This window comes from Ranitomeya variabilis, chromosome 3 (genome assembly GCF_051348905.1).
Source record: "Ranitomeya variabilis isolate aRanVar5 chromosome 3, aRanVar5.hap1, whole genome shotgun sequence".
Lineage (NCBI taxonomy): Eukaryota > Metazoa > Chordata > Amphibia > Anura > Dendrobatidae > Ranitomeya > Ranitomeya variabilis.
Genome location: NC_135234.1, coordinates 193,405,427 through 193,420,721, shown reverse-complemented (window position 1 = coordinate 193,420,721; position 15,295 = coordinate 193,405,427). Strand labels below are relative to the sequence as shown.

The following is a 15,295-nucleotide window of genomic DNA, read 5'->3' as shown; positions in this document are numbered from 1 at the left end:
AATTTGGGCCCTCGGTACTAAGTCCTCAGCCTCCACTATTTCTCCCGTTGTAGCATCCGTGCCTTGTACCAGCAATGTTCCAGGAGCAGCACCCATGCCCTTACCAACGCAGTTACTGGGATTGTACACTTAATGGCCGACATATGGACAAGCGCTTGTGGCCAGAGACATTTCCCTGATGGCATACTGGGTGAACATTATGGAGGTCGAGGTCGACTCCCAACCTGGCATGGCACATGGGTTACCGACGCTGAGGATTGCTGTCCTTCTATTAGAGTTTCCTCCAGCAGTTCCTGCACCCCCTCCTGCTCCTCCTCATCCTCCATCTCTGATGTGCTATCTCAGAGCACAATGCTCACATCAGTTGGAAGCAGGAAGCTCTGCAGCACTGCCTCAGAAAAGCAGCAACAAGCTCTGCTGAAGCTAATTTGTCTAGAAGACAAACTGCACACATTAGCAGAGTTATTGAAAGGAATAATAGACCACGCAGGCCGGGAGGTCTTCTAAAATGGTGCTATACCAGAAGGCCATGGTGGAAAATATGTTGAAATAATTTCCATCAAACAATGCTAGCAGCAGGGGGCAAGCTTCCTTGCAAAACCAAGAAGAAGAGGAGAGGGAGACACCCAACAGGTACAGCAGAGGCAGGAGTACACTGGCAAAGGCCTGGGCCAGTTTCATGACACCCTCACAACATTCATGCCCTGATGTCCGAGTAATTTTGACAAGCAAGGAAACGTTTTTAAAGATAGTCAAGCAATACCTGTCCGACAAAACCAACGTACTCCCTAATTCCTCTGCGACCTATAGCTATTGGGTATCAATGCTGGACACCTGGCATGAGCTGTCACTCTATGCCTTGGAGGGGTTATGCTGCACTGCCGCTACAGTCTTGTCTGAGAAGGTTTTTAGTGCCACTGGGGGGTCATAACAGCCAGGCGCTTTCGCCTGTCAACAGAAGGTGACAGGCTCACTCTGATAACAATGAATAAAGCCAGGATTAGACCTGACTTTTCCATGCCACCAGATAACAGCAGCGCATAAAGTGTTTTTAACGTTCAATATTTGAATGAGGCCCTCCAGTTGTTTCCTTCTAGGGTCTATGGATGTCATTACAAACAGAGTGATCTATTTCAAGTGTTTATTTCTGTTAATATTGATGATTATGACTTACAGCCAATGAAAACCCAAAAGTCATTATCTTAGTAAATTAGAATACTTTATAACACCAGCTTGAAAAATGATCTTAAAATCCGAAATGTTGGCCTAATGAAATGTATGTTCAGTAAATGCACTCAATACTTGGTCGGGGCTCCTTTTGCATCAATTACTGCATCAATGCGGCGTGGCATGGATGCTTTTTGTTGATATTCTAATTTTGTGAGAAGCACTTGTACATGATGATATACGGCAAAAAAATTTATCTTTTTAACAAAGCAGATCATTTTGTCCGATTAATGAGTGTTTTGCTAATTTGTTGAGTTGTCAGCAGCCTGTTTCTACTCCACGATTATCAGGAAGGAGCTTTCAGTTCCTGATTATCATGCAGTGTAAATGCACCTTAAGAGTATGTGCGTTATAACTGATAATACCGTCATAGATAATAGGTGTAATACATGTCTAGTACTACTTAGTTGTACTGACAGGTAAGATAGACTGTCACTTTAAGTGCATTGTAGCTTCAATGGATTTCATCACAGACCCGGAAAAAGGAAGTGTGAGCTGTGTGAGTGTGTAGAGACTGTGCTGGGCTGACACCTGAGTATGTGAGCTCCAGCCAGCAATATCTGTAGTGCAGTATGGGCAGTGTGTGCTTAGTCACTGGCTGTAATGCAGAATGTAAGTAACACTGGGTTTGCTCATGGATTATTATCCTAATGTTAATGTCACTGTGCAGATCTCTTTCCATGTCACGTACGTTATATTTATACATAATTTATTCTTCTGTTATTGTCATCTGCTTATGTGTGCACACTGTGTCAGTAGAGTATCAGGCTTTCTGTATACATTGTAACATAACTCGGTTATTCATTTCTTCAGCCTAAACTGATTCTGCCACATAATATTTTGGCACAATACATGTAGTTTTTATATCATAACTATGTATTAATTTATCAAAATGTAATCAGATGTATAACAAGACGTGAAGGATTCTAATTGATCAGATATTCTGGATTAACGGACAGTCGTAGAAATGAATAACCTCCCGTAAAGGGCTGTTAGAGGGTCTTCAGAGAATTAACTATTCATACAAATTATGTTATCACTGTTTTGAATCTGAGGAATTTCATAATTGCTGCCTGCTCAGTCTTCTACTTCTGCTCTTGAGAAATTTCACAGTACACAGCAGTTCAGAGTACAGAATTACCATACTGGATTATCAGATTGTTACTCTGCACAAACTTTTTTTCAGCTTTTAAACCTAGATCATGCTGCATTTTGAAAAATTACTCCCCCTTCCCAAAAAGGAATTTTCTACTATTTCCTATAAGCTGTAAATCAACATCTAGGCACAGCGTTTTTCGCCAAAAAATACAGATGAAGACAAAGAAAAAAATTGTGTGTGTGAATTAAGTCAGCGCTAGAGAATTACTGTAACAATATATATTCAGACTTGGACTGGCCCGCAGGAAGACAGGTGAATTCCCCGGTGGGCCACCCACTTTCCTATAAGAGCAGTAGTTGGCTCAATATACGGTACTTGATTCACTATGAACAGACAAAGGTAGCATCTTATTAATAATTTAACAAACTATCCAGTTTAGTACATGGAAGCAAAGATACATTTGTGAATGAGGGTCATGTGATATTTAAATTTAACTCAGTGGACCCCCAGAGTCAACGTTACTAGTGGGTACTTGACAACCCACTCCAATAATGAATACATTCCATTATATACAGTAGGTTAGCAATGTATATAATGAATGTGACACTCTTACAATAACACTATATATAAGAAAGTTTACATATGTCAGGTCAGTAATTATACATGTCAGGTCAGCAATTTTATGTATGATAATTTGATTCCATAATATAATTTAATGTGTAGGTATATGCAGCTATAGAAGTCAGAGATATATGTGTGCAGAAATCATGGAGTCCCATATAAAAGGATGTGTCTTTCAAATTTTTGATAGACTGGAATTTGCTATAATCTATAATCTCAAAATGTCCCGTGGAGGTAATAATAATAATTTTATTTCTATAGCGCCCAACATATTCTGCAGCACTTTATATTTTATAAGGAACTTGTACAGACAATAAAATACATTACAGAATAACAATAATCACATAAATCAACAGACACCAAGAGGAATGAGGGCCCTGCTCGCAAGCTTACAATCTATGAGGAAATAGGGGAGACACGAAAGGTGGATGGTAAAAATTGCTTACATTGTTCTGACCAGCCATAATGTAATAAATCTGGTGTTCATGTAATTCTGCATGAAGTGGTTACCAACCAGAATGTGTAAAAGTATAGACACAGAGGGCTATTAAATGCATAAAGTGTGTAAGAACAGATGATATGAGGGTCCTAGTTTTGAAGAAAAATTTGAATGGGCAACACAGGGATAGTTAGATCAATATGTTGAGGATGTAGGCCAGTCTGAAGAAATGCGTTTTAGGGCACACATAAAACTGTGGGTATTGGGGATAATCAAATTGTCCTGGGTAGTGCATTCCAAAGAATTGGAGCAGCACGCGAGAAGTCTTGGAGACAGGAGTGGGGAGTTCGGATTATTGAGGATGTTAATCTTAGGTCATTAGCAGAACAGAGTGCATGGGTAGGGTGGTAGACTGAGAAGAGGGAGGAAATGTAGGATGGTGCTGATCTGTGGAGCACTTTGTGGGTGATAGTGATAAGTTTATATTGAACTCTGGAGTGGATGGGTAACCAGTGCAATGACTGGCACAGGGTAGAGGCATCGGAGTAATGGTTGTTGAGGAATATGATCCTAGCTGCAGCACTCAAGATAGATTGGAGAGGGGAGAGATTATTATTATTATTATTATACATTTTTATAGCGCCATTCATTCCATGGCGCTTTACATGTGAACGGGGCAAATATAGACAAGTACAATAAACATGAGTAAAACAAGGCACACACAAGTACAGGAGGAGAGAGGATCCTGCCCGTGAGGGCTCACAGTCTACAGGGGATGGGTGAGGATACAGTAGGAGAGGGTAGAGCAGGTCATGCGGCAGTTCAGTAGACTGGGGATCACTGTAGGTTGTAGGCTTGTCGGAAGAGGTGGGGTCTTCAGGTTCCTTTTGAAGGTTTCCGTGGTAGGCGAGAGCCTGATGTGTTGGGGTACAGTGTTCCAGAGTATAGAGGAAGCATGGGAGAAGTCTTAGTTGCGATTGTGGGAGGAAGAGTGAGAGAGAGATAGAGAAGGAGATCATGAGATGATCGAAGGTTGCGTGCAGGTAGGTACCGGGAGACCATGTCACAGATGTATGGAGGAGTCAGGTTGTGAATGGCTTTGTATGTCATAGTAAGAAGGAGACCGATTAGTAGACCGTTTCAATATTCCAGAGGACAATGAATAAGAGCAACAGTAAGAGTTTTTGCAGAGTCGAAAGTCGGGGTATGTGCACACAATTAGTAATTGCTGCGGGTTGGACCCTGCGTACTTGTGCAGCGTCCAACCTGCAGTGTCCAGATGTAACAGCATAGTAGATGGGATTTCAGGAAATCCCATGCCCTCTATGCGTGCACAGATGCCCACGACTTACCCATGGAGACTGACATGCGGCGCGTCTTTCCAGACCGCAGAATGACTATTTATATTGCGGAGATGCGAGCCTCCGCAAGATAAATTTCACCCGTACAATGTATTGGACGCAGTGATTTGGCATGGTTCAATGAACACATGCGGATTCACCTGCGTTCAATAGACCACAGTGTTTTGGACGCATCGGACAAGTGCTGTGTCCAAAGCGCTGCCAATTACTGAACGTCTGCACATACTCTAAGAGAAGGTCGAATTCTAGAAATGTTTTTGAGGTGTAGATGACAAGAAAGAGCCAGTGATCGGATGTGGGGGGTGAATGGAAGATCTGAATCAAGTATGACCCCAAGAATCGAGCATGTTGCTGGGAAATATTGGTAGAACCACACACGGAAATGGCAATGTCGGGTATAGGTAGGTTAGGTAGATACTGTAGATGACTATGATAACTTTCTCTTACTACTTCTATTGACATAAATGTCCACAATAGGGCTCTTTCACACATCAGTTTTTTTTTTGGTACGTAAACTATCTTGTATTTAAGCAGATAGATCCCAGAAGTATTAGAATGAATTTGCCTTTTCACATGTCCTTTTTTGCAAACCAGTTGTCCACAAAAAAGGGAAATACATTATGTCCTACTTTGATCCATGCTGTAGAGCAAACTCTCTAGTACAAGTTAATGGCCAATGTGAAAGAAAGTGAATAACCCACAGATGTCATCCCTGTGCTTTTACTGGTTAAAGGATAAGAGAAGCAAAGAGGTTTTTTTTCATGCGAGAAAAAAAATGGATGAAACAAGGACTGTAATAGCTGATGCACATACCAATTATGGGTGCAGCACACTGAAAAATGTGCATACCATTTTTTACAGATGAGAAAAAAAACAAGTGTGAAACTGCTCTGAGGCTCAGTGCATATCGGCATTATGGGTTCTGTTATTCTGTTTTGTATTAGGAATAAAGTAACATAACTCATGGTAATAACAAAACAATAATAATTTTATTTATTTATATAGCGCTAACAGATTCCACAGCACTTTATAATTCAGTGGGTCATATATAGGCAAAATCAGACATTACAAGGTAACCCATAATTCAACATTTCAAACAAAAGGTGTGAGAGCCCCGCTTGCAAGCTGACAATCTATGAGAAAATCATGTGACACAAAAAGTAAAAAGTGCTTGCAGTATATGGTGCAGTAATGTGTACAATAAATAGGGGCATTAAAATAAAGCTGCATGAGCCGGTCACCAGCCAATATCTATATGTCCAGATATAAAGTACTACTTAGTGCACAAAGGGTGTGGGGACTACATTGTGAGGGGAAATGTAGGAAGGGAGGACTGAGAATAGTTAGATTAGTGAGGTGATGTGACAGTCCTGCTTTAAAAGATGTGTTTTTGTGGCACACTAAAATTAGTGGACCCTGGAAATGAATCAGATTGTTGTCGACATTTTGTCACACAGTGTGCTCTAAGTATTGTAATAACCTTATAGCTCAGAGGTGCACAACTCTAGTCCTCAGGGACCACCAACAATGTATGTTTTCAGAATTTCCTTAGTATTGCACAGATGATAGTGTAATCATCTCCACAGGTGACGATTCCACTGTTGGTGGCCCTTGAGGACTGGAGTTGTGCATCCCTGAAATAGCTGCACACATTCAAGCAAACTGCCATAAAAACAGTGTTCAGGGTTAGTGGCCAACTCTTACAGATCAACTTATGACCATAACTTCAACCAAAACCTTAAATGATGGTCCGATTGTAAAAAAAAAAAAGCACAATCTTTCATTCACCCTAAAGTACAGGCCGGATCAAACCGCCCCTCTCCCCTCGGTGTTAGGCAAAGGCCAGCATGACATGGGTGTGGAGGGGGGGGGGGGGGTACCGTCAATGGGGTGGGTTAAGCAAAGGAGGGGGTTTTTATAGGGCTAGTTAGGGAGGGGTTTGGCTAGTTCCCACTCTGGAATCGCCATGAGCAGTCTCCCCCTTATCTCACTGAACACTCACCATGGGATCCATGGAGCAGGTCCTTGAGACTCTATGGCTGGCTGCAGAGAGGCAGCTGCCTGGGTGGCTGGAAGCTCAGATGGCAGCAATTATCGGAGGCGGCGGGGGGTCGGTGTCAGTGGACCCGGCAGGCACACGGCATCCCCGGCGTGTTCAGCCTCCAGAGCGGTTATCCCCCGACGCACCTCCTCGGTTCCAGCACTAGCACAGGAGCCCCTCCAGGGACCCTCCGGGCCGGGTGCCTGCCCGCAAGCACCCTAGCAGGCCCCGATCTGGGAGGAATCCATCGGCCGGGCTGGGGCCTGCGGAAGTGTCCAGGCCTTCTCCTCCATTGTTGCTGGGGGTGGAGCCTACACACGTCGGGACTTCGTTCACTTCCTGTGATGTCACGGTGGGTCACCATGGCAATGATCCTGTCAGGCGGCCCACTTCCTCCTCCGGATCGAGACGGCGGGGGATGCCCATGTTCGATGCAGCAGCAGGTGGTGCCTCAGTGGATTTGGGGCTGCCAGACCTGCCAAGGGAGTTTGGATCACCGGCATTATCGTCCAGCAGGGCTGGTGAGGAATCGCAGCGGTCATTAATGGGAAGCAGAGCGGGCAGTGGGCTTACGCCCGGAGGGTGCACCTTCCTGGCTGGGCCTGCTGGCTCATCTGAGGCATGCGGCTCGGCATTTCGAGGGTCGTGGGGCCTGTCAGGGCTACAGCTTCAGGATCCTCCAGGTCATTGGTATGCGGACCTCAGGCACCTGAGGGTCCACTGGGCGGAGCGAGGTCAACAGACAACTTGATGGACTCAAGGTCTGCGACTGGGGGATCACAGTTCTCTTGCATCCTGGTGAGTATAAATCTGTGTCCTGTCCGTCTCCGTCGTTTCCCTTGTCACAGTCATTGGGGGTTAGTCAGGTGGTGGGGTCGGTAGTGCCAGGCCAGAGCGATGGGGTTATGGCCGATTTAGGGGGGTCGGGAGATTTTGAGTAATGTGCAGGATTTGCTTACACGTTTAGAGGGGAATAGGTCGACGCCGGGACAGTTAGCCACATGGGTGGGACCACAAGGGGTAGGTCACTTTGTTCCAGGTTGGGGTTTAGTTGCGCCTAGTACAAGTTCTGGTCCAGTGTCTTTGTCCAATCAGACAGAAAAGGAAAAGGAATGTAGGATTCATGTAGATGATAGGGCACATGGGGAGGTTTACCTTTGTTTTGAGGGCCTGCTTGGAGTTCATCTTAAGAAGGAAGTGGGAGAGAAGATTTGGAAAGATGAATACGTAGAAATCTTTTCACTTCTTCCTTTGGAAAAATTTAAATTGGATAAAGGTAAAAAAGATGAGAGTAAGGAGGAGGAAAACGGAGGTGGAGCCACATCCCGCAGACGTTTGTTAATTTGTTACAGGCGTTTGCTATTTTGACAAGTGTGGTAGGGGAGAAGGCGCCGGAGAATTGCTTTGGTCTGTTCTGCTACATGGATTCCATTGGGGAGGCGCATAGGGTTTATGGGGGCCAGGCGTTGCTATGCTACGACGAGCAGTTCAGGCAGAGAAAAGCAATTCGTCCAGCGATCCGATGGAATCAGAAGGATATTGGTTTGTGGCTGTGGGTCATGGCACAGACAAAAGTGGGTCATTCCTTTCAGGGGGGCCGGGGTCGCCGGCCAGCTTACCTCGCAAGGGAATGCTCAGGGAGCCGGGGGTCAGTCAGGAGTCCAGAAACACGGTTTATGCTGGAAATTTAACAATGGCCAGTGTAAATTTGGATCCACATGCAAGTTCAAGCACATGTGCTCGCACTGCAATGGTTCCTCTCATGGTGCCACGAGATGCTTCAAAAAGAATAAGGCAAATCCAGAATCTAGTAATTCCAAAGGGGGTGAAGCTGGACACGAAGGTCCCTTATCTAAATAGGTTCCCGGACAGGAGTAGGGCAGATCTTTTGTTGTTGGGTTTTCAGGAAAGTTTTAGGATCCCGGCCCCTCCTTTTGAAATGCCAAAAACTTTAAGGAATCTCAGGTCGGCTGATCAATATGCTGAGATTGTCACGGAGAAATTGAGTAAGGAAGATGCTTTGGGTAATATATCTGGACCTTTTCAGGTTCCCCCATTGGTAGACTTGGTAGTTTTGCCATTGGGTGTTTTGCCGAAGAAAGAGATGAATAAATTCAGGCTGATCCACCATTTGTGGTATCCTCGGGGTAGGTCAGTAAATGACAGGATAGACCCGGAGCTTTGTTCCGTGGTTTATACGTCTTTTGATGAAGCTTCTCATTGGGTGCGTCGTTGTGGTAGGAGGGCCCTTCTGGCTTAAACCGATATTGAATCCGCTGTTCGTTTATTACCGGTTCACCCCGAGAGTGTGAAGTTGCTGAGTTGTGTTTGGAACAGAGTTTTTTTTTGTTGATAGATGTTTATCAATGGACTGTTCCTTGTCTTGTTCCTTTTTTGAGGCCTTTAGTTCCTTTGTTGAGTGGGTTGTCCGGGATGTGTCAGATTTAGATTCCCTGATCCATTACCTAGACAATTTTTGTGCATTGGACCTGGTCAGTCCAGATGCTGCGAGATAATTTTGAAGACGGTTTTTTGGGTGGCGGAGGGTTTTGGTGTGCCGCTGGCTCTGGGTAAGACGGAGGGGCCCTGTATGAGCCTTTCTTTTTTTGGGCATTGTGATTGACACCGTCAACTGGGAGTTTAGGTTACCAGAAGAGAAGATGGTTGCTTTACGGGAGGAGGTAGTGAGGGCGAGGCGTTTGAAAAAGCTGCAGTTACAAGAGGTTCAATCGCTTCTTGGTAAACTGAATTTTGCTTGCACCATCATCCCGATGGGGAGAGTTTTTTCCCGGAGGTTGGCCACCGCCACGAGTGGGGTGTGGGCTCCGCATCATTTTGTCCACCTGTCAGGTGAGCACAAGGCTGATTTGGAAGTTTGGGATCATTTTTTGGCGGATTACAATGGCTGTTCTTTGCTCATGGATGAAGTCGTGGGCAACGCGGATTTGGAATTGTTTACGGATATTTCTGGTGGTATTGGTTTCAGGGCCTATTTCGAAGGTCAGTGGTGTGCGAGGAGGTGGCCCGAAGAATGGTTTGCACTGAGTTGGGTCAAGAATGTAACACGGTGTGATGTAAAGATTTTTCCCGTTCTGATGGCTGTACATCTGTGGAAAGCTGAGCTTCAAAACAGGAGGGTCTGCTTCAGTTGTGACAATATGGGCGTGGTGTGCGCGATCAGTAGTCTATCGGGGTCTTCACCTCTGGTAATACGGGCCCTTCGGCAGTTGGTTTTGTTTTGTCTGTCAATAAATTCGCATGTTACCACCTCACATGTGCCTGGTGTTCAGAATTCCATTGCTGATTCATTGTCTCGTTTGCAGTGGGAGCGTTTTCCATTTGCTGGCCCCGGAAGGGGAGGAACTGGGTCTGGAATGGCCATCAGAACTTTGGAGCATGGTCTCCGGGCAGCAGAACATTTGATACGGGCATCTTTGGCTCCCAGCACATGGGCCGCTTATCAATCGGTATGGGGTTCATGGGAGCAGTGGTTGGAGTTGTGTAGGAGCAGCGGTTCCGGTGAGGATCAGGTGGGAGCTTTATTGCTGTGGTTAAGTTGTGGGCTGCCGAAGGGTGGTCCACGGCTAAGGCTGGGCGGATTAGTGCAGCTTTGGCTCCTGGTTTAAGGCTTATGGAGCAGAGAGATTTGACAAAAATGTTTTTGGTACAGCAGGCGCTTAAGGGGTTTAGACGAAGGGGTGGTCAGTGGGACCAGAGGCGCCCAGTTTCTTTTCAAATGTTAGAGCAGTTGGGGAAGCGGTTGTTGGATATTTGCATTTCGGATTTTGAGGTTGCACTTTTTCATTTGGCTTTCTCGCTGGCTTTCTTTGGGGTGATAAGGATTGGGGAACTTTTGGCTCCGAGCAGGTGTAGGCAAGGAGGTTTGTTGGCTAGGGATGTGTTACTAATGGTCAGCTAGAATTTTGGATTCGGCGGTCTAAAACAGATCAAGAGGGAAGGGAAAAATGGGTGGTTTTGGGTGCAGTGGCAGATTCTTTGATGTGCACGATCCGTTGTTTTTATGTTTTTGTTAATTTTCAGCCGGAGAAGATGGGACCGTTATTGTGTCATGATGATGGTTCATTTCTTTCAAAGTTTCAGTTTCTGGCTGTTTTCAGGCAAGGTTTGGCTTTGTTGGGTTTGGACGTTTCTCGGTTCGCGTCTCATTCATTTCGAATCTGGGCGGCAACAGAAGCGGCTGTGGGAGGTTTGGCACCTGAAGTGGTACAGAGGATCGGTAGGTGGGATTCCAAGCGTTATAAGAGTTACATTAGGCCTTAAGGGGTGGGGGCATTTTTTGGTAACTTGGGGTGATTTGTTGTTACTGTGCAATAAGATTTGTTGGTAAGTTTTTTCTATTTTGTTGTAGGTGCCAATGCCCTTTTGGTCTGGATCTTGGGCTATTCCTATGTCCACTGGGGAGCACAGAATGCGGATGTGTGGCGTGAAGGAAGGCAGCTCGGTTTCCATCGGAATGTAGCAGTTGTTCCCTTGTTGGGTTTCAGGGGCATGGAATGGACCAGGGTCATTCAGGAGGTTCACAGTAGTGCACAGCTCGATAGGTCTCCAGATATTTTGGTGCTGCACATGGGGGGAAACAACTTAGGGGTTTGCCCTTTTCGTGAATTGGTTAGGGACATTAAACACAACTTGTTACTGTTATGGCTGTCGTTTAGTGGCATGACGGTAGTTTGGTCAGATATTGTTCCAAGAAGATGCTGGCGTTATGCCAGATCTGTTGATAGGATTAATAAGGCGAGAATTAAAGTTAATCGGGTGGTGTCCAGTTTTGACCTTAAGAACGGAGGTGTGGCTGTGCGGCATTTTGTGTTGGAGGAAGGGGGCGAGGAATTTTTGCTGGAAGACAGTGTGCATTTGAATGCTGTGGGCATCAATCTGTGGGCACTTGGTTTACAGAGTGTTATTGAGAGGGACAGAGCAGTTCGGTGTGGGGGGGAGTTTCGGTTTTTGGAGGTGGTCAAATACCCTCGTTGTGGCGGTTGGGGGGTCCTTGAAATTGGTGCTTAATTGTTCTGGGGGTCCATGGGTATATGGATTCCTCAGTTGGTGTTATATTTTGGTTCTCTGGTCTGGTGATTTTGGGGGATTTTTCCTATGTTTGGCCGGATCCTCAGGGCTGGGAGTAAGTTATGGTCTTTTTTTGTCCACAGTTTTTCTGTACGGTTAATCACCAGATTTTCGAGCTTCAAGGACCCCTCCCAGGTTATTTATTTACTGTTATTTATCTACTGTTAAATATTTGTTTGTTATAATAAAGGCTTCTGTGGCCAATATTATCCAACTTTGGTGTTAGTGTCTTTATTTGGGAAAAGGGGGACACTGGGGTGTTAGGGGGAAGGTGGGTGTAAGTTAAGTCACCCCACCTAACATCAACAATACCAATGTCAGTCAAAGGATTAGACTGCAGATAAATATTCTGTACAGTCCTCAGACTGGATAGCTACTTACATGTGCCTGCAGTACTGATATAGTATGAACACGGGTTGTCATCTATACAGTATATCAAAAGCAGATACAGCTAAGAAATCTCTAACAAACAGCACCTAAGATTGCAATATCCTGAACGTCTGGAGTATGACTGGGTGATTGGTGAGATTGTGCCTAACTAGTTTAAAATGAATTTCCAGGTTTCTCTAGAGATGTACCAAAGTGTACGATTTGCCCATTATGTTCTCTCACGTTTGCTTTTTTATTCCGGTTTCTGTGCTCAGGGTCCTTTTTTGTTTTTGAGTCAGAAGTTACAATGAAATGATAAAGTCATGGCTGCTGAGAATACAGACGCAATATCCTGGTATCAGAAAAAAGTAAGTATCTGATCATTTCAGTATTACACACTTTTTTCTTATGTGTTCAAATGATTGTAAAAATTGGTCAAAGTCTAAGAATTGCATGCTTGTCCTTGCATGAAAGTAGCGGTGAAACCTCTCTCCTGTTAGGCCAATCTGACATCAATTGTGGAGGGATGATGCTGCATGCTGGGCAGTCATCCAGCAGATATGGTGCAAGTGCCCTGTTCAACTTATTACAACATGTGCACAATATTAGCACATGGACAGTAATCATCCCTACTAAAGGCTATGGACACTTTGACACGGACATTTTTATTATTGTTCATTTGCTTCTGGAATGCAAAATTAAGCAAATTTCTAATAGTCTTCCTACTAATTTGCTGGTGTAGAGTCTGTGTAACTCTGGGTAAATAGCTGGCTGCTCTGCTGCTTCAGATATAGATCCAACATCACATTTCTCCCGGCTTTCATAACTGCAGTGTACTTATCTGGAGAATGGCATAAGGTCACCATAGGCTTCCATTCAAAAATTGTACAGGACTGTACACTTTTTTGTAGATTACCTATGTATATTCTAGACAACAAAATAAATTATGCTGATGAAGACCTCCCAGACTATGCTGAAAGGCTACGTCAGGAACTGGTATCGGCATGTAACAGTCATTGTGTATTCCAAATTGTGAGCGTTAATGTTCCCCAGTATCAGCCAGACAACCACAGTCCCCCCAAAAAGTGATAGGCCACAGTGACCTTATATTCATACCTCCCATCTTTGAAAGATAAGAAAGAGGGACACATGCTGCTAAAACTTGTGACTCAGCAGCGATCTCGCTAGCGATCTCGCTATGTGAGACGGGGCCTTAACTCACAAGCTCCACAATCCTCAAAAAAATTGAACAGGCAAAACTGAGTGTATCAGAAAAAGTGTGCATACTCACACAAGTGTGCATGTCAGCCACACTAGATACAACAATTAAATGGGGGTTTTTGTGCACTATTTGTTACCATCTTTTCAGTCAGCCATTAAAAGGTATCAACCTCTGAGGACTCTCAATTTTTGATGTTTATCTATCTACTGGCTAACACGGTATGAAGATATCTTTTTCTTGCTGGATAGTAAAAATGATGGAAAGTTAATTTAATTTGGGAGGAAGGAAACGCTGTTATCAAAAATGTGTTAGACTCTTCTCTTTATGGGCCACAAAGGCACCAGTCACTTAGACTGCTCATGGTATTGGCAGAGATTAAATAAATTCACTACCGTTTAGAGTGTTTCCTTATACCATACACCAAAAATTGGATCAAATTGGATTTGTTTTCACCATTATTACTGTGTAGCAGAATACAGACACTGTCAAATCGAATCCAACTAACATGGTATATGGGTATTATTGCACCCCTTCTCCAATATCTCTTAAGTATATAAGCCACTATTACTTATTTATGATTTGTGCTGATTACAATTTGCACCTCTGCATTAATATAATAAATTTTTTCTTTTCTTTTGTTTTATTTACCATCCGTTTACTCCTGTTAAACTATTCTTGCTTTATTGCATTTTTACTATTGGATTAAGTCTTTTTGTTGTGCGTTAACAGCATTTATTCTTTGTATTTTTATTTTACGTTAAGCTAGTACCCTAACCTTGCCCAGTCCTTTCTATGTGTCCACCCATAAATATTGCTCCCAGTGAAGCTCATTAGTGTCCCTAGTGCCCTTACACAGAATGATGCTATGTAGTACCATCATACAGTATATGACGCTCCGACAGTACAGTCCACAACTACTAGTATGACGCCCCACAGTAGCCTCCCCCACGCATAGCATGATGCCCCCACACAGTATGATGACCCCACAGACTTCCATACAGAATTATACTCCAAACCTTATGATTTCTCAACAGTACATTCACCCACATTCTGTTGGATTCCCCACAGACCCACAAACACAGTGTGATGCCCACACACAGTATGTTAGGCTAGTTTCACATTAGCGTTTAAATCCGCAGCGTTTAATCCGCATACGCAAGTGGTGGAAAAAACGCATATAAACGCGTACAAACGCGGCGTTTTTTAGATGCATGCGTTACCGCATGCGGTTAAAAAAACGCCGCGTTTGTACGCATTTATATGCGTTTTTTCATGCGTTTGCGTTTTTGGTGTGCATGATGAGAAATTTCACAAGAGAAAAATCAAGATAATCAGACACCGCCAATGGGACTACAGAGGGCGTGTATTATGGGATTTCTTTATATAGACCCCTGAACAGCTGGAATCTTCAGATTTTGCTCATGTATCCTGTGTCATGATGGATCTTCGCATGGAGAGCTTTTATTTCAACCTGGATTTAAGCATCAAGCTGTTTCTTGCCTGTGCTTTAGCTTGGGAGCAAGACAGAAATCGCAAAAGATGGAGAAGGAGACAACGTAGGCGTTTTTGGAGACACCCCATTATCGAACTACGTGAGAGCCGTGGAGCCTATCACACGCTGTATAGCGAGCTTAATGCCAACCCAGAGAAATTCCATGAACATGCAAGGATGTTGCAAGACGTGTTCTGGGATTTGCTTGCTCGTGTCCAAGGAGCCATACGGAGACAGGACACCCAGCTCCGTAGAGCGATTCCACCGGAGGAACTTCTGCTGGTTACATTAAGGTACGTTCCAAATCTAAAACAATGACAGTCCAAACTTTGTGTT

The 15,295-nt window shown here is 44.2% G+C and overlaps 1 protein-coding gene across 2 annotated transcripts in view; it reads left to right on the top strand.

Annotated features, from left to right (window-relative positions):
- The first annotated feature begins 1,726 nt into the window (after positions 1-1,726).
- The window catches only part of PHTF1 (putative homeodomain transcription factor 1), a 255,671-nt gene continuing 242,102 nt past the window's right edge, over positions 1,727-15,295 (top strand). For both annotated transcript variants that reach the window (XM_077294934.1, XM_077294933.1), the window contains exons 1-2: positions 1,727-1,839; positions 12,521-12,613. In XM_077294934.1, coding sequence (XP_077151049.1) covers positions 12,569-12,613 — 45 coding nt within the window. In that variant the 5' untranslated portion in view covers positions 1,727-1,839; positions 12,521-12,568. The remainder of the gene's footprint in view (positions 1,840-12,520; positions 12,614-15,295) is intronic.